Consider the following 25491-nt stretch of genomic DNA (forward strand, 5'->3'; position numbering starts at 1 on the left):
TTAGGTTGGATTGTATTTTTTCTTTTAATTATTTATTAAAATGTTAAAATTTTAAATAAAATCGGATCATATTTAGATATCCGGCATCTTTTAACGAATTCGAATAACCATTTGTGAGATCCGATCGAATATTCGGATCGGATTGGATACACCTTATTCGAATCCGATCCGATCCGTTTCCATCCCGTTCTGGCGGTAGATCCTGTCGTCATAATGTTAATACTATGTTCACATGATTTCACAGCACTCACCACATCCGGTCTCTAATTCCGTCTTCCACATCAAGAGACCGAGTGCAGCGCCTACACCTCTCTCTCTCTCTCTCGTTCGCTCGATTGCTCGCTTCCATACTTAAAGAGAAGGAAAATGCATGGAACAGCTGCAACTGCTTCGCTATCAAGCGCATTTCTTCCGTTCCAAGGTCACCCTTTTCGAACCGCGAGCTTCTGCTCTTGCTTTTACTTCATTCACTCTCTCTCTTCTTAAAGCTTTTGTCTGCGACGACTAGCTTACATTGACTCTGAATGCACATTTGATGTCTACTCGGTTGTCGAAATAGGATTTCGTGGGTCTCTGGATTCAACGTTTCGCCTGCAATGGAGAAAACCGAAGGTCTGCTTCGTGGTTTGCTTTCTCCATTTCCGCACTTATTCTAGCATCTTATATTTTCCTTTCCCCTTCTTATGTTGGAATTTATGGGTTTTATGTGGAGAACAAGTTGTAAAGATTTGAATTTCTGAGACCTGAACTCTAATTTCATTGCTCCGTTGTTCTATTAGCGGTTTTTTCAAAAACAGTAACTTAAAAGCCAACCCTTGACATTGTATAGTTGAATGGATATGGAGCTTCTTTTTTTTTATTGTACGCTCTGCACGTGGTAATGGAATGTTGTTCTCAGCCTTTGGATTGACTGAGAGTCAAATTCGGACTTTTGGCTCCCTTTGTATCTTTGTTTGCAGCGCAATTTCATTTTTATTAGTACAAATGCATTGACGTACAAATTAGAGAATCATGAATTCTGGTTCACTTTTGCTTCAGGTTTTGCTCGAGGGTCTTTAATTTTATTTTACTTATTTCATATGCAAACCTACAAAACAAACTAAAATTTAAAACAAAAAATGTTATCAGAATTTGCATTCAACTCATTTTCATCCCCATACCTTTTTGCACTGTGCAAATAAAGTTGCACTTCAAACAAACTAGGCCTTTGGCTCAGATGGGAAATGGATGGGTTCCAGCACAACAATCATTTCACTGCATCTTTTACATCCATTCATAATGAAAACTCAAGTACTTTGAACCTTCCGCCTTCTCTCTCTCTCTCTCTCTCTGCTTTCTGTCTTTTTTTTTGATAAATAAAATCATCTTCCATTAATTCAAAGATTGGTTACATGCAAAATCTCCTTAGAGGCACGAGATGCTGCCTCTCCAAACAGCAAATACAAAAACTACAACAGAGATTACATGAATGTTGATGTTACACAAGAGTTATAGTTGCGCCCAGAACAATGTTTCCCTAATTATCCCTTGTTTTGCCAAGACATCGGCAAATGCAATTGCTGCCTGATCTCCCAACCCACTATACTGTTATAGACATATTTCTTGTCAGCCATTTGAATTTATTTAACTCATTTTTGTAGCCCCAAGTGACATCCTCTGAATTACTTAACCAGTCCACCACTGTCTTAGAATTTCCTTCAATCAGAAGTTGCTCCACGCCCACTTCTTTTGCAAGAAGTATTCCTTGTATTGCAGCTAACAGTTCTTCCCAGATTGAGTTCCCAACACCTAAAGGGCCAGAGTAGAGTAAGACAACCTCTCCAGCCCCATTCCTCAGTACACCTCCCATCCTAAAGGGACCCGGGTTACCCTTGCTACTCCCATCAAAATTCAGCTTCAAAGAACCAAGAGGAGGGGACACCCAACTAGTCAATACCCTTACCTTGGAGGAGGAACAACTTGCTACCAACATCCAATCCTTCCAACAATCATTAAAAGAGAAATGGTTAAATAATTCTAGAGTCTTTAACCAATGCATTGGCTTGTACATAATGTAGTCCTTTAAGGCTTGACTGCTCATTCCTTTTTCTTGGAAGATCCTGGCATTCCTTTCTTCCTATATTGTCCATAACAAAGCTACTCACGTGCACCTCCACATTTTCCTTCCTCTTTTATGGGGCCAAGAGAAAAAAGAAGGGTGGTTAAAGATTGTGCTTACTTTTGCTGGCATATCCCAATTACACCCAAACAAAGATAGAAGCCAAACCCAGAGCTCCGCAGTTACATTACAAGATAAAAATAGATGATTACAATCCTCACCATGAGATTTGCAAAGAATGCACCGGTTTGGTGAAATACAAAGGACGGGTCTTCTCTTTTGTAGGTTATCTATCGTGTTTACTTTACCATGCCACACTTCCCAACACAAAGCCATAACCTTGGAGAAGACCAGCCTACACCAGACTTTTTTGGAAGGGAAACTTTGTTGGGAGGATGTTTGGCAGAGGAATTGAAAAGGGAGCCACAAGAAAAAGACCCATTGGGGTGAATGGTCCAAATCCTTTTATCAGGTTTCGAGGGATCTAGGCAAATCTTATCAAGGAGACAAAGAAGAGTAGACAAACACTCAATTTCCTCATCCTTTAACCCTCTATGGAAACCAAAATCCCAAGGCAACGTTGACAAGTTTAAAATCGACGGAAGGAATTTTGAAATCACCTCTTTTTTTATACAAAGAAATAGAGTACAAAGATGGGAAAAGGTCTTGCAGAGGGAGATCTCCAACCCAAATGTCCTCCCAAAACCGAATAGAGTTACCAGAACAAACATCATACTTGACACAATTGAGGAACTACGGAAGAATTTTGTGAATTGCTTTCCATGGTGTAGCTAGGTTAGCCCTCCTTGATGCACCAGCATCCCAACCACTCTCTGAACATCCATGAACACTCTTCACCACTTTGTGCTAGAGTCTATCTTGCTCCAAAGGCCACCTCTGCAGCCACTTCCCTAACAAAGTTGAGTTCTTTTTAAGCACACTCCCAAGCCCTAATCCTCCTTCCTCTTTGCTTCTACCCACAACCCCCAACTAATTAAGTGATCTTTTTTACCTTCTCCCAGTTCCCAAAGAAAAACCTCTCATCAATTTTTCCAATTTCTTTGCTTCCTTAGATGATATCCTAAAGATAGAGAGGTAATGGGGTATTGATAAAAAAAAAGGTAGGTAGATTCATGAGAGTAGCTTTTATCAAAGTGATCATCCCACCCAAAGAGATATAATTTTTCTTTCACATAGCTAATCTCTTTTCGATCTTCTCCAAGATTGGGGTCCAAAACCTACTCTCCCTAGGGTTTGCCCCTAATGGAAGCCCTAAGTAGGACAAAGGCCAGGAAGAAATGGAACACTCAAGACAATCTGCAACTGCCTCAACCTCCTCAAAGTCTAGATTTACTTTGACTATGTAGCTTTTTCCTAGATTGATTTTCAAATTGGAAACTCCTTCAAAGGCTCTAATCAATTCTTTCAGGTTTTCCACCACCTCACCGAAGCCTCCATCACAGAAGATCATCAAGTCATCTACAAATTGAAGGTGGGTTACTGGAATTCGGTTTGTGCCTACTCTCCATCCCCTTATCACATCTCCCCTATCAACCCTAGTGATAATTCGACTAAACACATCAACTACCAAGGTAAAGAGAAAAGGTGAAAGTGGATCCCCTTATCTAATACCCCTACTAGCTGGAAAAGAATCCCTCACCACCCCATTTACTAGGATGGAATAGTGACAAAACTGACACAACCAGACACCCAACTACACTATCTTTCCCTAAACCCACACTTCTTCAAAACCTCTAGTAGGAACTGCCAGTCCACCAAGTCGTAGGCTTTCTCAAGATCAAGCTTACAAACAAAGCCTCTCTGCTTGGACCTCTTCATCTCTTCCACACATTCACTGGCAATCAAGATCTGATCAATTATCTGACGCCCTTGGATGAAAGCCCCTTGAGCCTGACTAATAATGGAGGGAAGGATTTCTTTAATCCTCAAGGACAGGACCTTGGCCAGGATTTTATAGATACTAGTCACCAAACTAATTGGCCTAAAATCTTTAGGATGAATAGCATCAACTTTCTTTGGAACAAGGGCCAAGAAAGTAGCATTAATGCCTCGGCTGACTATATGCTTCTCTGCTAACTCATTAAAAACCTCCAAAGATAAACTTTTATCACCTCCCAACAATCTTGGTAAAATGCCACTGTAAAACCATTTGGGCTTGGAGCCATCTAACTTGATCTTCCTCCAACCTTGGCCAATCTACCCCTTCTATTTCCATCCTCTCTTCCAAGGGTCTTTTGTAAATCAATTTGAAATGATCCACAAACTTCCTAGCAATATCATCTTGATTAGTGAATGCCTCCCCCTAACTTAGACACAAAGTTCTTTCTCCTCCTCACATTTGCCACATCATGAAAAAACTTAGTATTTCCACCACCTTCCTTAACCCACCTATGCCTCGATTTCTGCCACCAGCTTATTTCTTCCCTCAGTAGGACCTCTTCTAGGTCCTTCTTCAATTGTCCCCTCAAGTCTTTCTCCCCCTCCTCCATTCTAGATTGGGCCTCTCTTTCATCCAACTCTTCTATCCTAGAGATTAGATTCACTTTTTGCTCCTCAAGTCTTCAGAAGTGTTCCCTGTTCCAATCTTTTATTTTGGCTCTCAACCTCTGCAATTTCTTATGAAATCTTATCCCTTTCCATTTTATCCCCCTCAATTCCTCATTCCACCATAACTTTGCTTTATTCACAAAGTCCGGGTGGGTTAGCCACATGTTCTCAAACCTAAAAGGTCTAGGTCCACTAGTAAAATCTTCCACACCTATTCTTATAGGACAGTGATCCGAGGTTACCCTAGACAAAGCTCTAGACACCAAGTTTCTCCGATAGTTCTCCCAATCAACATTAAAGATAAATCTATCCAATTTCAATCACAAGGGAATTTCCTGTGGGTTAGACCAAGTAAATCGAGCTTGCAATAATGGGATCTCCTTTAACTCACAATCAACAATAAAGCTATTAAACTTTCTCATGCTAGTTCTCTATTTATATATATTAGTTTTTTTCTTCAAAATTTAAAGGGAGCTGGAAATGATGTCTATTAACGTTTAAAACAAACTATCAGTACCCTGCTGATACATACACAGGTCGATACATTGGAAGAGAAAAGGAAAAAAATAAAAGAAGAAAGAAACTAAGAAGGGTTAGACTACTACAACGATTCTTGTTCAAGTTTTTTTTTCTTTTCTTTTTGGAGAAATAATTGGAATTAACATTAACAGCAATCTTTTCGAATATCTATTGTCTCTAGAAACATCGTTAATCGTTTGGAATATCTATCCATAGAGGCCATTGTTATCAATTTGTGAGAGTTCTAAAATCCTTAGCCATTGTTATTACTTTAGTAAAACCAAAGTATTTAAGTTAGACAAAGTAAGAGTAACAATAAAACGGGCTATATGGGAAGAGAGAAATGGAAAAATATTGAGAGTAAAGAGTAATCTCATAGAGGAGATAGTGGATAACACAAGGATAAAGGTTGCACATTGGGTAAAAACAATGAAGGTTTCCAAAGACTTCTTGGTGACCGATTTGGTGAGAGCTTGGGGTGAAGTGGCAAATTCTTCTAAAGTGAAGGATAAGGTCATAATGGAGTAGAAACCACTGGCAAGTCAGAGGTTGAAGTTGAATTTTGATGGAAGCTCCTTAGTCAACTCAGGCCTGCAGGAACTGGGGGAGTGTTTAGGGATGCAAATGGTGCAAGGACTGAGGATGGCTAAGCAATTATTGATCCAACATCTGGAAATGGAGGAAGGTTCTAAATTAATCATCTCTTGGTTAAGAAACAATACTCCAGGACCTTGGATTTACAGGCAGATATTCAGGGAGATTTGTACAATAGATAACGAAGTTGGAGCTTCTTTTAGATAGGTTAGAAGAATGGCAGATTCTTTGGCCAAGCAAGAGGTGAACAGTGAACAATTATTTTGGGCTGAAATTGGGGTGAATTAAAAATTGAAAAGGGTGGCTGGGGAACTTCGTAGCTTTATTGTACTATCTCATATTTTAAAATTAATGGAATTTTCTGTTGCTGATCAAAAAGGAATTAGACTCTTGATAATACAAAGAGATTCTTGCTAGATTCCTTAGTGTTGGATCATGTTGTATGTGGAATAAATAAAGACATATTTGAATAGAGTCCAGACATTGTGAAGCTTTTCCTCTTTTAAGTTTGGGACAGCAAAAGCTTTGTCCTCCATTGTTAATGATAAAAAATAGAGTAGCTGAGTTACCTGAATGGAGGAGCTAGCAAGCGCTTAATGGCATTAACTGAAAGAAAACAAATCATCTCTGAATGGAAAACCATGCCCAGGGACTCTGCCCCCAAATCAACTCTGCCAATCTGTCCAGTCTACTTGCCTCCCTAGCATTGCTGTCTACATGAAAGTTGGCAACCTTTTTATATTATGGTGATCTGACTACACTAGTACACTAAAACCAAACATTGATTTTCTCTACCACAAGTCACAATTCCTTTTCTTTGCTTTTCTTTTCCTTTTGAGATGACTGTATTTACAAGAATATTGTGAAAGAAGTAGTCCTCAATACAACACAACCATGAAGTGCTGACCATTTGTTATTAACTCAAAATGCAGAAAAGTTGAGTCAGAGCATGGATTATATAAATAGCATTTTTTAATAATTTTTTCATATAATATTATTTCTGTCATTACAGTCTTTCAGGCAAGAAATTCTGGAAAGGTATTACCTATATCCTGTGCTATCTCTGAAAACACTATATGTTAAAAAGGATTATTATGCTGGGTGACCTGTTAATTTTTCTTATGCTATCGTTTGATGGAAACAACCTATTATCATTTGTGTAATGATATCTTGTCCGCAGAAGGCACATCGAACTCTCATTACTGCACAAATTGAGCTGAAGCCCCCTCCATACTCACTGGTGAGATAGCAAATATTGCCTAGCTTTTATTAATTGGAAATCAAGGGAAAAGTTTACACCCATCAGCTGAAATATTATGACCTCAGATTTCTCTCTTACAACTCTTGTTTTACATCTAAGTTTTTAGTTAGTTTGCATGTTTGCATATGACAGAATTCTTTGGAACCACATATGAGCCGTGAGATACTGGAATACCATTGGGGAAAGCATCATAGAGGTTATGTGGAGAACCTAAATAGGCAAATTGTAGGAACTGAGTTGGATGGAATGACATTGGAAGATATCATAATTGCTTCGTACAACAAGGGTGATTTCCTTCCTTCTTTCAACAATGCTGCACAGGTATGTCTCTCTTAAGAACATTGCTATTGTTAGGGTCTTTGTCACTGATCTTGATGGACTCCTGGGAGAACCATCATAATTTTGTTTGGGAACCAGTTCTATTTGACATTTTTTCAATCTGAATCCTTTTTGATGAGCTATGTACTTACTTAAATAAAGTATAAGCATGGATGGGTGAAGGATTCAGTCTACAGACTTCAATATTGCACTCCCCAATCATTTCTACAAATCCTAACTAGTTTAGGAATGACTAGGTTGATTTTGACCATCTTTACAGTTGTTCATTGTGGTAGTCTTCATATTTTAGTTATGCTTCATTCCATAGGCCAATAGGATTGATTTTCTTCTCGCAATAGTAATCTAATTCATGGCCCATTTGCAGGTATGGAATCATGAGTTTTTCTGGGAATCCATGAAACCAGGTGGGGGTGGAAAACCATCTGGGGATCTTCTTTATCTTATTGAAAGGGATTTTGGTTCTTATGAGAAATTTGTTGAAGAGTTCAAGTCAGCTGCATTAACACAGTTTGGTTCTGGCTGGGCTTGGCTTGCCTGTGAGTTGTTTCCATTATTTTGTAGATGATTTCTTTCTTCTTTTTTAATTTAATAATCTACAATGATATAAGTACTTTGTATCCCAGATAAGGCAAATAGACTAGATGTTGGAAATGCTGTAAATCCTTGCCCGTCAGAAGAGGACAAAAAGCTTGTGGTGGTAAAGAGTCCCAATGCTGTGAACCCCCTTGTTTGGGATTACTCGGTGGGTATGCAACTTTTGCATTGATGAATATTCATAATTGTGATAGTTAGGAAGTTTGGAACCTTCAAATTTCTTTGTGCTACCCTTGTTAACAAAGGGCTGGGAGTTGGTGTCATGTTAAACAAGGACTGGGGTGTTATTGATAATAGAAAACCCATCTATCAAGAGACTCAGCTGTGTCATCTGAGCAGGAAAAGGATACTCAAACACATCCATTCTCTCCAACAGTGGTTTGAATCAGCTGTAACCACCATCACAGTGAAGCTTGTGACACCAATAGTATTGGGATAATTTAGTGAGTCAGTATTCAATTTCAGAACATTGGGTTGCTAAATTGTCCTAATATTATGGAGTGATCTATGTATCTCCTGTAGTTCCTGTGACTGATGACAGCAGATATAAGCTCCTTCGGCGACATCTCTAAATGATACTGCTAACATTGTTTCACCCACAGCTTAGAACTTTTCAGGAAAAAACCATACTAAAAATTGTTTAAAGTAGTGTAGAAGATTATTAATAAAATCTTCTTTTAATGATAAAAAAAGTAGTGTAGAAGACTATAATTGGAACGTTGTTGTCTGCCATAAGAAACTTATACATGATTTTTTTTTGTCACAGCCACTTCTCACTATTGACGTTTGGGAGGTAATTTGCTATTGCTTATCAAGTTCTTGAAAACATAATGATTTCTATTTACGTTTTATATTTTATTGCAATCATAAGTCTTCAACTACTCACTAATACCACATGGAATTTCATTTGTCTGGGCAGCATGCATACTACCTTGACTATCAGGTGAGTTACAATTATTTATTCCGCAATAAAGTAGCTTGCTCTTCCACGAAAGAAAAGATATGGTTCTGTATTCCATGTCAAGCACGAGTTTAACAAATGTATATTTGCTTCTCTTTTCACAGAACAGGCGTGCTGATTACATCTCAGTCTTTATGGATAAACTTGTAAATTGGGAAGCAGTTAGTTATAGACTTGAGATTGCAAAGTCTCTTGCAGCTGGGAGAGAAAGAGAGGAAGAGAGAAGAAGAATAGAAGAAGACGAGGATAGAATGGCAGACAGTGAAGCCATAGAGATGTACTTGGATAGTGAAAGTGAAGATTCCGAGACCGATTAACTTGGTTTGTTCCATAGGTCCATGAGTAGGTTAATCACTGGTACATCGGCATCCTTTTTCTACTACAGAGTTTTGGGTAGTAACATATTTTTGTGACAAATGTGGAAAACTATTAGTTGATTGTCTTTAATGGACAAATAGCACTGTTTGCATTATTGCATCAGCAACGTTTTCCCTGTAAATTATCTTCCAAAATTTTGAGTCAAGAAGCATATCATATTTCCTTCTCAGTTTTACTGGGATTAAAGCCTCCAAGGAGCTTATTTTTTCACTTTAAATCAATATAAAGCAATTTCTATCCTCAAAGACATGAAAAAGAAATGCATGCAGCCAGGTCAAAGAGAAGTGCCTGATGAAAGCTCCTAGGTATGCCAAAATTTTATACTGGGATTATTTTTCTTCATTTCTCTAATCAACCCGAATCCCGAGGCTATGGTTGGTTTGGTAGAAAATGAGAATGAAACAGAAACACAGCCTAAGTGAAAGAATAATAAATAAAATAGTAACACCTTTGACTCTAGCACAGTTGGAGGATTGCAATAGCACATTAAGTGGGTAAATTTTTTAGCAAATTATTGGGAAAGTCTACTCCTAGGTTGACAAGTTAATTTTCCTAATAAAGGTTTACATTAGGCAGCTCATTTCTACCAACAGAAATGATGTGCAGAATGCAGATTATATCCAATTAAAGATGAAATGGAATGGAGATGGAATAGAGGGCTCGAAAAAGGTTTATATTAGTATGCATTAACGTATTTAGGTCCTCCATTTCCAACTACCCACTCAGTGAATAAATATACAGCGCTAGCTGGACTGGGTCTGGTCCAACTCTGATGGCAGGAAGCCAATTCACCTTACGAAGTGGGAAAAAGTTTGTACTCCTAAAAATAAGGGTGGTTTAGGCCTTAAGAACATTGTCTGAGTTAATGAAGCCAACCTTGCAAAATTAGGTTGGAAAATCCTAACAGAGTAATTAAAAGTAAATATCTAAAAGCAAGCAAGTTTTTGGATGCTAAATGCAAGAAAGGTATCTCGTGGGCTTGGAGAGGTATCATTGCAGCTAGAGAGCTTCTTATGAAGGGTTTGGGCTGGAAAATTGGCAATGGTTATTCAGTGAATTTTTTGAGAGATAGATGGAATGGAGATAAAGCTATTGCAGAGTTGGTTCTTCAAGAAATCATTGGTAATGAGGAACTCCTAGTGAGTGATGTGATTGATCAAGAAAAGAAAATTTGGAATAGAGAGAAAATATGCAATATTTGTTCCTTATGATATTTAGATGAAGATCAAAACCATTTTCATCCCATCAAATTCTAAAGTGGATGAAGTGGTGTGGTGGTATAATGCTAATGGCAAATTTTCATCAAATTCTGCTTATAGATTGAAATGTGATAGTATTTTGAACCCAATTGATAGGCTTAATTGGAAAAAGGAACATTTGGAAGCTTAAGTGCCCGCCTAAATTTCAAGTATTTTTGTACCTTTTGTTGAATTATTGGCTTCCTTTTAAGGCTCTCCTTAGATGGAAGGGGTTCAACATTAATGGTGAATGTGATGTTTATGATGAAGAAGAGGATGTGGATCATATATTTAGGAAATGCCCTGTTGCTAGGAATTGTTGGAGAATTATTCTCCCAACTATTCAAGGGTTTGATGATCAAGATAGATCCTTAAAAGATTGGTGGCTGGACCTTTCAAAGAATTTGTTGCTTAAAGGGATTGGCAAAAGGAGAAATGTGTTTTCCTTTATGGCATCTGTGGAAGAGTAGAAATTTGAGGGTTTTTAAGAATCTTTCGACTCCTCATTTTAAGGTCATTGATAAGGTCCTTGACCTGCTTATGAAATTTCAAGAATGTTCAAATAAGACTGAGGAAGATTTAGCCAAAGACTATAAATACGTAAGGTGGAATCTCCCGGATTTTGGTGAGATTAAAATTAATTTTAATGCATCTCAGATGGAGGTCGGTATGTGCACCATTGCAGCTCTTGCTAAGAATCATTTGGGTGCAGTTTTGGATATTTAAGCTTATAAATTGGATCTTACCTCCATCACTAGGGCGGAAGCTTGGGCTGCCCGGGAAGCCCATAATTTGGCATTGAATTTCACAAATTTTCCTATCGTAATTGAGGGTGATTCCAAGATTGTGATTTCTTGTCTTAACAAGTCTAGTCCGTGCACGTGGAACCTGGGGAGTATCATTCAAGACTGCTGGGAGCTCAAGAAGAAGAGCAGGAAGGGGATCATCTACAAGCATGTTTATCAAAAAGCAAATTAGGTTGCGAATTGACTGGTTCACCATGCTCATGAAGCCCAATTGACGGGTGAAAGTTGTGTATGTCGTAAGTTGCCTTGGCCTTTTGCGTTTGTGTTCTAGTGATTTGTGGGGATGTGCTACCCCCCCGGAATTCGTTTCATGCTACATATAAGAAATTGAAACAATTGATCAGTATACTCAGAACGTCACGCCTTCCATGTGGACATAAATTCAAGAAAAGGCAATTTCCAAACTTGTACTTGAGATTTCGTTTCGGAACATACTGAAATAGTTCATGCTAAAACTTAAAAAGGAAGTTGTGCTTTCGTTTCAGTTGTAACCTCATAAAATGGGAGACAAGTTAAAGCCTCCACCTGTGAGTTCTACAATCCAAAAGAAGAATAAAATCTTTCCTCCATTTCTTGTTTCAGAAATTTATTCCACTCCCTAAATATCAGTATGATAAAATCTAAACAAAGGGAATACATCATCACGCATTCAAGGAAAATGAATATCACTTGGAGATCAGGTCTGGCTCAAGATGGTAACAGTCACTGAAGCTGATGAAACCAGAGAAACAACAAATGAAAAGGCTGGAGCAGCAGGACTACTACTAGCCCGTGAGTGCAGAGTTGAGAGCACTGTGGACATCCACCCCAATTTGGGCTTCAGCCTTTTCCAAGTCAGTCGTAGCTGTGCTAAGCTTCTGGGTGAACTCCGCAAGGCCCTTTTGAACCAAGGCTGGGTCAATATGGTCAATAGGAACGGCTTCTACGGCAACTATGTCTGCAAAAGAGTTTGCATGGATGAATGCAAACCCACTGCTGAGAAAGTACTTGGTCACATCATTCCCTTCATGTACAGATAGAATTCCAGGCTTCAGCTCAGCGATGGTGGCTACATGACCAGGTAAAACACCCATCTGCCCAGTTGTTGCTGGGATTATGACCATGTCTACCTGAAAAGACAAAAAAATAATAATTGAATGCAAGGATGTTGATGTTACCATTATCTAGATATCTAATAATTGTTGCATATTAGAACCCTAGGTGCCCATCTAGAAGACTATAAGGCCAGGTCCATACAAGTATTCTTTAGGACCCAACCTGACGGTACTGTACCAGAAACTGCAGCAAATCAGATTACCACTCATTCTCTTTCCTCATGCTCACCCAAAAGAAGTCAATTAGCTTGAATTGTTGCAATCATCAGGCTAGTATGTGGTTCCTACCTGATTGATAGAACACTGCATGCTAGAATTATTTATATCAAATTCCAGTAACTCCCAAGGCTTGCATACATCAAAATTTTGATTCAGCCAAGTCAAGCAATGAAAATGTATGATTCTAACTTCATTCAACTATTAATATGAAAAGAAACTCATTTAATTACATGCAAAATCTGTTTAATTGAATTTATATTCTTCCCTAGTTATATATCAAAAGTGCATTTTACCAAAAAATGGACACTAAAGATTGATTTGATGACATTCTGAAAGCCTTGATGACATCCAATGTTTTGGAAGAACACCATTACTTATTGAGACTGCTGAAGGTCAAACTTGACATTTCCAACTTGCATTCAGGTATAGTTCTAGAACTATTTCATGCAGCGATTTTATGCAGTAGCTGTGCAAATGCCCCTTTTGATTCGTTAGCCTTTAAATATCATAACCAACAAAGTTTCAAATAGATCAGCCTTTTACACTCCTCTAACATGATAAAACAACATTATCTTCCAAGATGCTAACTTGTCTTTGACAGGTGCACCAAGGTATAACCTCCAAGTGACAAAGAATTCAAAAGGGAGAGACATTTTATGTTCCTTAATGTTGGTTGATTGGTTGTCGAACCCTCTATAATCAGTTTGCAATAGGATTTCATGTCATAAAGTGACATAATCATCCTCCCTTGGTATACAAATAGATAAATAAATAGGTATCAACTTGATGAGGTGAAGAACATAACTTTGTGTTGTAAGAGGCAACTCAACCATCACTTCCTTCACTTCCTCTAGTGTGCCACTGGAAAGTATTCAGTTTCAAGGCCCTTAACCAAAGAAATATTATGTCTATAGACACTTCAGAGATGCTCCAAATCTTTTGAGCTTTTTTTTTTCTTTTTTTTCTTTCAAATTTGATTCTCTAATGCTCCCAATCTCATTGGGAGGGGAAGGGGTAGTGAGGAAAGCAATTGAACAATTTGAGAAAAGTAGAAGAGAAAAACAAAACAAAAAGAGTTTTATTGGAGAAGGAGGCATGGGAGGAGGGAGATGGGGTGAAAAAGGAATAGTTGACGAAGAATAGAGGGAGAATGCTAAAAGCTTAGAGGGAGTAGTTTTGGAAATTAAAGTTGAAGTTGAAGCTAGTATCATGGATGGTTAGGGGCCTGGGAGATGAAAGAAGAGGAATGGTTTGTAAGGAATGTTCTGAGATAACACAATCTAGAGGTAGTGACAATGCAAGAATCAAAGGTGGTGCCTTTTGAGTTGAGAATGAAGAATTAACACTGGGGTCCAATAATGGGGAATGGGCAGAAGTGAATATAGTGGTTTATCACGAGTGTAGTTATCATCCGGGATCCATGGGTCCTTAGAAAGTCCGGAGAGAAGTTGGGAATGTTTTCAACTTTAATTTGCTTCCAAGTGGTGGAAGGGGAGTGGAGGTGAGGGCTCACAAATGTGGAAGGTTGAATAAAGGAGTGTGGAATTTTTGCAGACGGGGTCCTAGTTTTACCAGATTTTAGTCAAGTATTCAAGAGTCTGGGGACAAGCTTGGAAGTGTAGGGGTTTCATATGTGTAATCTGGATGGTCTGTTTTTAATTTGTATTTGAGATGGTTTTGTTAGAGTAGCTGGCATGTTGGTGTTGCCTTAACACCTGGATAGGATGTAATATTTTTGTTGTGTTTAATGAAATTTTATTTTAGTTTTGCTATAAAAAATGCTCCCAATCTCATTCCTTCATCACTTTCTGTTTACATAAAACATAATAAGGGGAAGAATATAATTTCCCTTCTAAGAGACAACTCCTTGTGCATCCGTAAGGCCAAATAGTCTCAATGGCCCTCCAAGTCTTTCTAGTTTTAAAGTTACTTTTTTTTTTAAAAAGTCCATTCTTAATCATCATGCCCTGATTTCTTGCATCTTGAACATTTGAATTGTACCGTCACAATTCACATTTGATATTTTAAAATACAGCATTCAACCCAAAACAAAAGTCATCAAGAAAACTGCTCAGAGATTCCAATTAAAGAAGCAAAATTGCAAAAGTGCTTGGAGTTCACCAAACATTGAACTGTCAAACCTAATTCAGAGGAAACCATTTCTTTAAGTGGGTTAGTATAAGGTCGCCTTAGTTAATTATCATAATGATCTATTCAAAGGAATCATCCAACCTTCTCGAGTCAGAAAACCTACGAGTCTTAAACAAGCCAAGCCCATTCAGTTGAATAAAGGATTTAACATGAAATGTCAGGTACGTATGCTCATAGGGTATACATAAATTGATCAAAAAGCAAGCAATGGTGTCACCACTATTCAAGGAACCAGTTCCACCAATTAGGCAATCATAGAATTGGAACCAAACTTTTAAACCTTAAGATTCAAGTACAAAAGAGAATTAAATCCAGAAATTCTACACCACAATTAAAGGTAGAATGTACTACATTGGAGAATCTAAATGCCAGGATATCCTACATTGTCCAATTGAGAAAGGAGAAACTAACTAAACGACAATCCCGGAAAACCCCAATAACCAAAATACACAAACAAGGTTCCTTTGAGAAATCCAAAACCCTAGAAAGGAAACAATACCAAATTCAAACTTCTCTTAAGTACTCAAATCAGAATCCGTCTTCTTAAATCAACCTACAACATCCATAATCGCGTAATGGAACAAAAGAGATATAACATTTTAAAATTAATTGAAAAACATACACAGAGAAACAGAGATCCCGGCTTCATTATCATCATAAATATATTCAATAACAACGAAGCAAGCAAAATAAAACATGGAAAACAAAATCTAAAAATCCAATTAAGGGAAGCAATGAAAGATGCGATCAATCAATAAACTGACCTCCTTGGTTGAGAGCTCGGATTGGTAAGGAAGAACGAAGTTGACAGTGAGCTTCCCGGGAATCGTAGAGGGCGTCGGCGGCCGAGGTTGCATGAAAGAGAGGGGAGTCTTAGGTGGGTCGATGTTTGGGATCACTTTCTTCCACGCCTCCACAAACGAAGAATCGACCGTCTGAGCCGCCGGGAGATCGGTGGAGAAGGATCGAGTCCTCATCATGGAGGTGGCTCTAGCCAGTAGGCGAGGCGCTTGTCGAAACATGGTCGGGCGGGTCGGTCGCTCGGCTGCGCTCGGTCGGACTCGCTGACGAGATTGAGAGAAGGTGCTGTGGCTCCGCTGCGCTTCTGCGTTTCTCTCCTACCTTCTTTACCCCTAATGACCCAAATATGCTTTGGGGAGCGCAGTTTAGCAGTTCAGAAGTATGAAAGGCGCATTTTAAGCACGATGATTATTTGTCTATTTGATTCGTTTATATTCATATATTGTAAAGAGTCGGGACCGTGTGATTAGCGGTGGATCGGTTTGCAATCGAATTTTGAGTTGAGTCCGAGCATGATATATAGGCTCGTTTCCTAATCGAAGTGAGTGCGAGTCATGTGCAGCTCGGTTCGTGAGGTTTGTGAATCAATTCGATAAATAAATAATTATTTATTATATATAATATATAATAAATAATTTTTATTATATAATAATATTTTATATATAACATTTTTATTTTTTATGTTAATAGTAAATAATTTTTATAATATTTATTTTTTGTATGTTATATGTATATTTTTTATTTTATATGTATAATAATAAATGATTTTTATAATTCTTAATTTTTTGTATATAAAATAAAAAAAAAATATTTTTATATATATATTTTTTATTTTTTAGAAAAAAGAATTTGGCTTGCAGTCGAGAGTTCGATTTGAGTCGAACTCGAACTTGTAAGCTTTAAACTGAGTCGAGTTCAAGCTTTTAGCAAACCAAATTCGAATAGTCAAGCATTCAGCTTGACTCAACTCGAATCCACCCCTACATGCGATGCACCAATTTTATTAATCGAAGGTGAAGTCAGCATCGTGAGGTACACAGATTTTATTAAGCAAAATTGAAGTCAAATGAACCAATGAAATTAACGTAAAAATATAGATGATCATGAACCAAGCTGAACCTGAGTCACCCAACTGATACGATCGTTGGTTTGTTCTAGCTAATGGGTGGCTGAATTGGTACAATAGTTGGTTTCTTTTAAGTGGGACTTGGAATTGAACCCCAATATCACCTATGGTTTTGGGGTTATGGGTACAAGGGATGGACTACCTCCTATTGTATAGTGTAATGAATAATAAATAAATAAATAAAAGATCACAGGTCAAATTTTAATAGTGTATTAATAGTTTTTAAAATTGTCTGGCCCAATCCATGCCCCAAGCTTCTAATTATAGGAAAATATATAAAAAAATTTCATCTAAATATCATGTATAATATTTATCATTTATGTATATAACTTCTAGGGTCAAATTGAGGGATTGTTTAGCCTAGGCCTAACCCACATAATGCATAGGCTTAGAGCGGATCCAAGTTGGGCCTAGCCTAGAGGAAAATAGTTGTGTAAACCTAAAATTTTGCAAGTTGGTTAGGGTCGTGAAATTGGAGTGATGACAATAACCAAGAGATGTGATTAGGGTGATTTTGGAGTTATCTATAGTACTATTAAAAGTATGAATGAGGTGTGGAACTTTTCATAACTAAAGTACTTATATTTGTGAATTTAGTTTCTCTTGAATTGTTAGTGCTGAAAATGTAATTTCAATTATTACTTTTTACCTCATTTAATCATTTTTTGTTAAGTCTTATATTTAAGGTATTAATTCTCATTTTCTCTCATTAAATCCTATATTTAAATTATTTTTTTTACAGTTCTACTAATTAGATCTATGTTCAATACTTTTAAGAATACAAGGTCCATGGTTTTCAAAAACCAACTGAAAAACAAAACCATTATTCCGTCTAAATGGTGACTAAGAAATTCAATAATCTAAATCAAATCAATTAACCCATGATATCATGATTAAGTATTAAAAATTTTAAACTAGAAATAAATATAGCAAACTACAAGAAAATTTAGGCACATTTCTGATATTTTACATTAATCAAATTAAAGTAAAATATGTGTGATAAACAAGAATTTCTTTTATTGACGATGAAAGCCAGAAACATATTAGTAGAGAGGAATTCAAAAAGGAAGATATGGTGGGGGAGAAGTGTTGTTTTAGCGTCATTGGAAATATTCTAACTGATAAAAAGCTAAGGGTAAAAAGAAGCTTGGAGAGGGCTCGAAATATGGTGAAATTGATGGAAGATACAAGGTGAAAATGTTAAAGGGAAGCATCTATGTTTTGGCTTTACTAGTGAAGAAGATCAACGGGAGTTTATGAATAGATAACCATGGCTTATCAAGGAATACCTTTTACTGTTAAAAGGAATGGGAGCCGGATTTGAAGCCAAATGCTATTATCAATAATAAACTAAAGATGTGGGTGAGAATCTTGAAGCTTCTAGTGGAATGCCTCACAAAGGCCATTAGGGAAAGCTTAGCTAAACACATGGTTATTAAAACCGGATCGGATCGGACGATCGAACCGGAAAACCGGGAACTGGTCAGGTGATTGGTTTCATTTTTCCCAAAAACCAGATTTCTCCCCAATAGAGATAGATGTTGGTCTCAGAGGTAAGCAAGGTTCCAAGTTTTTTTTGTATTTTCCTACATACGTTTGGAATGATCTCTTGTGTTATTACTCTGCTAAGTCTATCAATTTTGATACAAAATGTAGTATAGAAAAATTAAGTTAGGGCAAAAAGTATATAAAATTATTTAAAAAACAAGAAAAAAGAATTGTTTTTTTTACTAGGAGAAGGAAAGAAGTGCCTGGTCCTTAATTAAGTTATAAGCAAATCAAGAAAAAAGAGCATCAAGGTACAAAATTAAAGATTTTTTTTTGTATATAGGGTAGAGGAGTATTATGGTGGATTTATTAATTCAAGATCCTACATGGTTGTTAGCATTTTATATGAATATGGTATACTCAAATGGGTGTGGGGGAGCTTCCCACAGTTACAATGATAATCTTCAACCAGAATTGCCAAGGGTTAGTTTCTCCCTTGATAATATGAGTTTTAAAAAGAGTCATTAGAGATTTAAGGCCTGGCATCATATTTTTTTTATTGAAACAAAATGGTCCTTGTTGGTCTGTAAATAGAACCTTAAATTCTTAAGGAGGTGGGGCTACTGGGGTGTAGATTCGATTGGGTTATCTGGAGGTCTAGCCATTTTCTAGCTCCCTGAAACAAAGCTAAAGATCACAACAGCAAATGAGAGAGTAATCTAAATAGCTATATCAGAGAAAAAAGATCCTTGGGTATATTCTTTTAAATATGGAGAAACTAATAAGAAAAAAGGGTAATTTTTTGGAAAATTGGCAAAATTGGGCTAGCAATATTCATGATTCATGGGTCTGCATTGGAGATTTAAGCATGGTGATTAGGAAGATAAGTGTGGAGGTAAACCTTGTTTGAGATCCAAGATTACAAAAAATAGAAACTTTTTGCTTAAGGTTGGTCTAGAGGAAGTAGAAAGCTACTATGGCCCAATATCCACTTAGTCGAATAACAGAGATGGGATGGAAGAAAGTTAAAGAAAGGATTGATATGACTTTAGAAAATAGGAGATGGAAAGAAATGTTTGAGGAGGCTAAGGTGATTTGTCATGTAATTGGGGGTTTAGATCACATTCCAATACTACTTGAAACAAACCCTATTAAAAAGAGATGTAGACAGCCTTTCAGATTTGATAATGTATGGAGCACTCATAAGGATTGTGCAAACTTGATCTTTGAACATGGTCAAAAGGAAATTACAGAGACAACCAATATGCAATTGTTAAAAAATGCAAGGAAATTATGAGGAATTTGGTTAAATGGAACAAGAGGATCCTTGGTAAAATTCAGGATAGAATTAAGGCTACTTAGCTATAGCTAAGTAAGGAGAAGTCAAAGATTGGATGCTTTTACAATCATGTTAAAGTGAACTGAATGAAGAATTGAGAAGAGAAGAGATTCTTGGGGCCCATAAGTTAAGGAAAAACTAACTGAGGTTAGGACACAAAAAATACTTGATTTTTTTTCATGTCTCAACCATGAAGAGAAGAGGTAGAAATAGAATAATATCCCTAAAAGTGGATAGTGATAGGTGGGTAATGGGGAAACATATGTCCAAAGCATTGTTGAATATTTTAGTGAAATTTATAAAACATTATTAAGCTCAAGCGATACAAGGGGAATTCTTGAAAAGGTAACTAAAGTTATTAAAGAGGCTGAAAATGTCACTTTGCAAATGGAGGTGAGTGAGGATAAAATTAGATTGGCTCTCTTTCAAATGCATCCTTAGAAGGCCCCATGACTCAAAATATTAGGACATTGTGGTGGTGATGTTTGTAAGGCCATCAAGGAGTTCTTTCAATCTGGGAATCTAAGTAGAGAGATAAATAACAGCTTCATATCTCTTATTCCTGAGTGCAAGAACCCAGAAACATCCTCTCAATCCAGGCCAATAAGTATGTGTAGCACAATATAAAATAATTGCAAAAATCTTAGATAGCAGGGATCAAACATATTCTAATGAGAATCATTACTGAAAACCCAAGTGCTTTTTTGCCTGGTAAATTGACAGTAGACAATGTCTTAATTGCTCATGAGATTCTAAATTTTATGAATAGTACTAAGCAGGAGTATGGTCAATAGCATTAAAACTAGATAAGAACAAGGCTTATGATAGAGTAAAATGGAATTTTTTAAGTAATGGTTAAAATGGGCTCTGGTCAAACTTTTGTGAATTCGACCATGCAGTGTATTAGCATTATAAGTTACCAGATTTTGGTGAATGGTAGTCCAAGAAATAAAGTTTTTCTCACCAAAGGCCTGATACAAGGAGAACCCCTTGTCCACTTATTCCTAATTTGCTTGGAGGGTTATATTTCTAAAGTTAACCTAAACCGAAATTGTCCAAGTATCACCCATCTTTTTTGTAAATGACTCTTACATATTCTTAAGAGTTGACATCTCAAAAGGTTTAAAGACCATTGAAGCATTAAAGGAGTATGTATCCGCATCTGGACAATGGGTAAACCTGTAAACCTCTCCAAGTTTGAAATCTTCTTTAGTCCAAGTCTCCGTATGAAATCATAAAAAATTGTTTCTAAGGCTTTGGTCTCCCCTCTCACATGGAAAGGTCAAAGCAGGAAAACCTAAAATTCGTATGTGAGAGAGTTGAGGATAAGGCCCTAAGTTGGAAGTAAGGTTCAAAATATCGATACACTCGATACATCGATAGATGTTGTTTCTTTATTTTTTTAGTTTTTATTTATTTATTTTTTCAAATCTGGTTAGAGGGGTCAGTTTAAGGTCCATCCACTCCATGAACCAACTTAGACCCCAAAACACCCTTGTAGGGGCGTATTGGGAAGCCCCCGATATGATACGTATTGGCCGATACGGCCCAATATGTGTTGATATTTTGAACCTTGGTTAGAAGAGTGCAACTCTATCCCTTGCGGAAAGGAGATAACGATAAAGGCGATGTTAACAGCCATTCCAACTTATGTTATGTCTTGCTTTCTATTCCCTAAAGGATTATATGACTTTTTAGCTAGAGCTCAAAGGAAATTCTTGTAGGAGGAGGAAGAGAAAAAATAAAAAGAAGAAAATAAATTAGGTCAACTAAAAAAATCTGTGCAAAAACAAACTCAATGGGGGTCTAGGATTCAGGGATCCCCAACCTTTCAATAAAGCCCTATTAGCAAAACTAGCTTGGAGATTTTGTATTAATAGTTACTTGTGGGCTTAAGTAATTAAGGAAGATACTTGTCAAACAAAAGTTTCTGGTCTATGGGTGTTCCCAAGCGGTGATCTTGGGGTTTTAGAAGCCTTTTAATTGGTAGGGATGTGCCAAAGGAGGGAGCTTGTTTGCAGATTGCAAATGGTGAGAACATTAGCATCGCATCTGGGATGACCCATGGCTAATAGGAATTCCAAATTTTAAACCTTTTGTTAATCCAAAGTTGAGGGTATAGAATAGAGGAAAGTTAAGCCTCCTATTTAGCCAAGAGATTGTGGATGGTATTTGTAATATTGGGGTTCCCCATGTAGGAAGAATGGATAGGTTAATTTGGTTTTCGGATCCCAAAGGCAGATTCTCGGTTAAATTTGCTTAGACTATAGCTCACAAGCTATCTTTTTCAATTGGATCTGAATTCTCCCCAATCAAATATGGAAATGTTGTTTAAATCTAGCAAAAATAGGTATGAATGTGAGTAATATCTACTGAATTTGTTAAAAGGGTTCTGAATCTATTACTCATACTCTATTATTGTGACCATACTTGCTCATTCTGAACTGCTCCAGCTCCTACTTTTCTGCATGAATCTTTTTTATTAGATTATATGGAAGTTTTATCATGGTGTATATGGAAAGCAAGAAATGAATATGTTTTCAACCATGTTAGTCCTAATCCATGGTTCTCCATCATTATGGCTGACATGGTGGTAAAGTGAATATAGCTTCTCAACTAGAATTGGAAAAATCTATTTGGAGACCAATGGCATCTCCAGTACATCTTTTTGGGATAGGCCTAAAGCTGGTGTTGTTAAAGTAAATGTTGATGGCAGTATTATTTTGAATGAGATGGGTGGTTTTGGTTTATTGTTCAAGGACTGTAGTGGTTCTTTTTTGAGTGGCAAAATGGTCATTGTAATGCCCCATCAGCTGAATATGTTGAGCTTTATGCAATTAGGGACTGTTGTTTTTTGGCTAAGGAGTTGGGATTTCAAAAATTAATTGTGGAAAGTGATGCAAAAAATGTTATTAGTGCCATCCAAACTAAACCTTTACTAATATTTTATTAGTTTAACCAAATCGGATGATATTAGATTATATAGGGGTGGATTTATATTTGATCCAATCATAGACAAATTAAATTGGGATCACCCTTAATGAGATGGGAATTTAATTTAATTCAGATGATCCAATAGCATTTATTTTTTGATACTTTTTTTAAGAACTTGGTTGAGCATATATGTTCTATTTGTGATACAGGGCTGGATTTTACACCCTATTTAATTTAATTTAATTGATCAGGGTCAGGGTTTTCGGGCCGGGTTCTTGGACCCAACCAGTTGACATCCCTAGCCCCTAGGGGTAGCCATCTCCCAAACCCCTTTTTGTCTACCTACCATGATAGTTAATTTATCAAGTTATCATAATGCTGAATCTAAAATTTCAATTACAACTATGGATGCAATTTGGGCGGGCCCAACATGAATCCAACCCAATCTAACCGAGTTTTTTACATAATTTGGGCTTAATTTTTTTTTGTTGTGGGCTGGATCTGGTACAAAAATTTCTAACCTAAGTTAGATTTGGATTGAGGCTCAGGTAGCTGGAATTTACCTCAACAAATATATAAATACATGCAATTTATTGTAAAAATGCATTTTTTTTCCAATTAAACTCTTTATACCACTATATGTTTGTCCCCATCAAGAGAAAATGGTGGGAATGGGCTGCTAAAAATCCTGCATTTTCTTGGGGCAATTAAAATAAAATTTGAGTTTAAAAGGTTTTGAAAGTACTTAAATCTATGTGCATCTAGTATGTACTCGTTAGATCATCTTTTGACTTTGTATAGATGCCATTAAGTTGGCTTAAAAATTAGGGTTGTCAATGGGTCAGACAGACCCAATAGTCTTAGATTAGGGGTGATCGTGGGCCCGCCCGGGCTTTGGGCCTGTATCACTATATGCATTATATTTAATATACAATATTTTATATTATATAACATATAATATATGTTATAGTCTATATAAACCAAATTAAAAAATTAGGTTTAGGTTTGCATCATTTATCCAAAGCAATTATGTATATGATTGTATTAATAATTATGTATATTGGCAATGCCTATTTTTCTTATCATATTAATTAGACTGTACATATTAATTTTGCATCCGTTTATTTGTAAATATAATATGCATTCTTACATGATGCAAAATTTGCACTACTTTCCTTCTACCTAATTATCTCTCACATAAGTGGGGATCACATGGATTTACTTCCTACCTTATTCCTCTCAAACAAATAATCTTAGCCAACCTCCATTCTCTTTCATCTAAAGTGGGAAGCACATAATCTTCCTATTTCTTAAAACAAACAACACAGAGTCAAATCTAAAACAAAAACAGACCAAAATCTATACTGGATCCATTTGCACTCCTATGCATTTACACCAGTTTTATTTGCATTACAAACAAATGGAGTCTTAGATATTATGTATTTTTGGATGCCTTGTGAGCCTATACCTCTGCAAGTTGATTGCCAGTGGGCCTATGGGCCTGCACATGCATCACCGCCACCACTAACCCACCAGAAGCTCGGTATGGTACGCATTGGCAAAATGATCTAAAATAAGAATCCATTGGTCTTGGCAGGCAGCCAGCCATAAAGCCTATTAACATGATCACATAAATTTGTGACCATAAATTGATATATGTATATGGCTAAAAGTCTATAACATACCCATGATGGAGAAATTTAACAAGAAGAATCAAACGGGTCTAAAGCTCTAATTTAATGGGTGCAATCATACCAGTATTAATGCATCAAATTTCATTAGAACTCCGAAATTAAGTGTATTTGATTGAGAGTAGTACTAGGATAGATGACCCCTGAGAAATTCTCGTATTATACACAACTTTTTTCCATAAAAAAAGCTCCACAACATACCTGGGTTGGAGAATTGGAGCACACCATTAGATGAATCATGTTTAGAGAGGATGAGTAATGAGTTCGGCAAAAATTGGGTTTTTTAATTATTATTTTTGGTGTTGGTGATACAGCCCTAAGCCCCATAGGGCAAGTTGGGCTTTTCGTCAAAATTTGAATAGCCCAAAAAAATGTAAAAAATTAAATGCCCATTTGGCAAGGGAGGACTTGTTCATGGCAGTCCAAGTTGCGCCCCATACAGGAACCCCGGAAGGTGTGTTATTGTATAGTAAAAATCCAGAAAGCTGATTATGGTATTTCACTATTTCGTAGTTCATACGCAAATAGGAGAGGGTAATTTATCCGAATGTGGGTGCTCTACATCCATGGCTAAATCAACACACCATAGAAAAAAGAAAAGAAGATTGGGAAGCCTTTCTCTATCAGAGCCAGGTTTCGATCCTGGGACCTGTGGGTTATGGGCCCACCACGCTTCCGCTGCGCCACTCTGATTTGTTGTTATCTTCTGACAAAAAGTATACTTCAACTCACATAGCCAAATATTCACTTCATGAATCATTCTAGTCTTGCCTGATTGCCGAGACGGCCTCTACTAATTAGGATCTAAGGATTTTCAGTGACGAATAAGAAGAGAATTTCAATTTCATTGGAAATGTATTAGATTCAATGTTTTCGCAGTTGACTTGACGATCAGACTGTTCGACCCAATAACCATGTAGGCAATTGATTTCATTTTAACCCAAATTCAGCACTTGGCCAAAAACTGTTGAATTGGTCAATGACCTGTTAATCCAAGTGGTCGAACTATCAATCTGTTCAATACATTCGACATCCTTTAGTCTTTTTTATTTTAGTTATTTTAAAAAAAAAATAATTTAGGGAAAATTCCTGATTAGTACCTATAATTTGGGCCTAATGCCACTTTGGTCCCCGAACCTTAAAATGCAACAATTCAGTACCCAAACTTTTAAAACGTGACAATCTAGTACTTGTCGTTAACTAGCTGGTAACTAGTCATTAAGTGACATTTGAAAAAAAACACAAATGCCCTTCAAGTGTTTTTTAATTTTCTTTATCAACTATCTAAACAT

The 25491-nt window shown here is 36.8% G+C and overlaps 2 protein-coding genes and 1 non-coding gene across 5 annotated transcripts; 1 reads left to right on the plus strand and 2 right to left on the minus strand.

Moving 5' to 3' along the window:
* Positions 1-228: 228 nt before the first annotated feature.
* Positions 229-9481, plus strand: LOC104606404 (superoxide dismutase [Fe], chloroplastic). 3 transcript variants are annotated; one of them, XM_088889302.1, is made up of 9 exons: positions 229-421; positions 560-624; positions 6960-7019; positions 7173-7361; positions 7744-7915; positions 8003-8121; positions 8740-8766; positions 8893-8916; positions 9039-9481. In XM_088889302.1, exons 1-9 carry the CDS (start codon positions 367-369, stop codon positions 9249-9251), a joined length of 924 nt encoding a protein of 307 aa, XP_088745428.1. In that variant the 5' UTR covers positions 229-366; the 3' UTR covers positions 9252-9481. The 3 variants fall into 3 exon arrangements, with proteins under 3 accessions (XP_088745428.1, XP_010269873.1, XP_010269875.1); XM_010271571.3 differs by having other exon boundaries at positions 560-612; XM_010271573.3 differs by having other exon boundaries at positions 560-612; positions 6963-7019.
* A 2247-nt stretch (positions 9482-11728) lies between these two features.
* LOC104606405 (ATP synthase subunit delta', mitochondrial-like) lies at positions 11729-15975 on the minus strand. The gene is made up of 2 exons (XM_010271574.3): positions 15585-15975; positions 11729-12465 (listed from the first exon to the last, which is right to left on the minus strand). The coding sequence occupies exons 1-2, from the start codon at positions 15840-15842 to the stop codon at positions 12121-12123; spliced, it is 603 nt and encodes a 200-aa protein (XP_010269876.1). The 5' UTR covers positions 15843-15975; the 3' UTR covers positions 11729-12120.
* An 8845-nt stretch (positions 15976-24820) lies between these two features.
* On the minus strand, positions 24821-24892 carry TRNAM-CAU (transfer RNA methionine (anticodon CAU)). The gene has a single exon. It is a non-coding gene; the product is annotated as a tRNA-Met (tRNA).
* Positions 24893-25491: the final 599 nt, after the last annotated feature.

This window comes from Nelumbo nucifera, chromosome 6 (genome assembly GCF_055504915.1).
Source record: "Nelumbo nucifera cultivar China Antique chromosome 6, China Antique-T2T, whole genome shotgun sequence".
In the NCBI taxonomy this organism is placed as follows: Eukaryota; Viridiplantae; Streptophyta; class Magnoliopsida; order Proteales; family Nelumbonaceae; genus Nelumbo; species Nelumbo nucifera.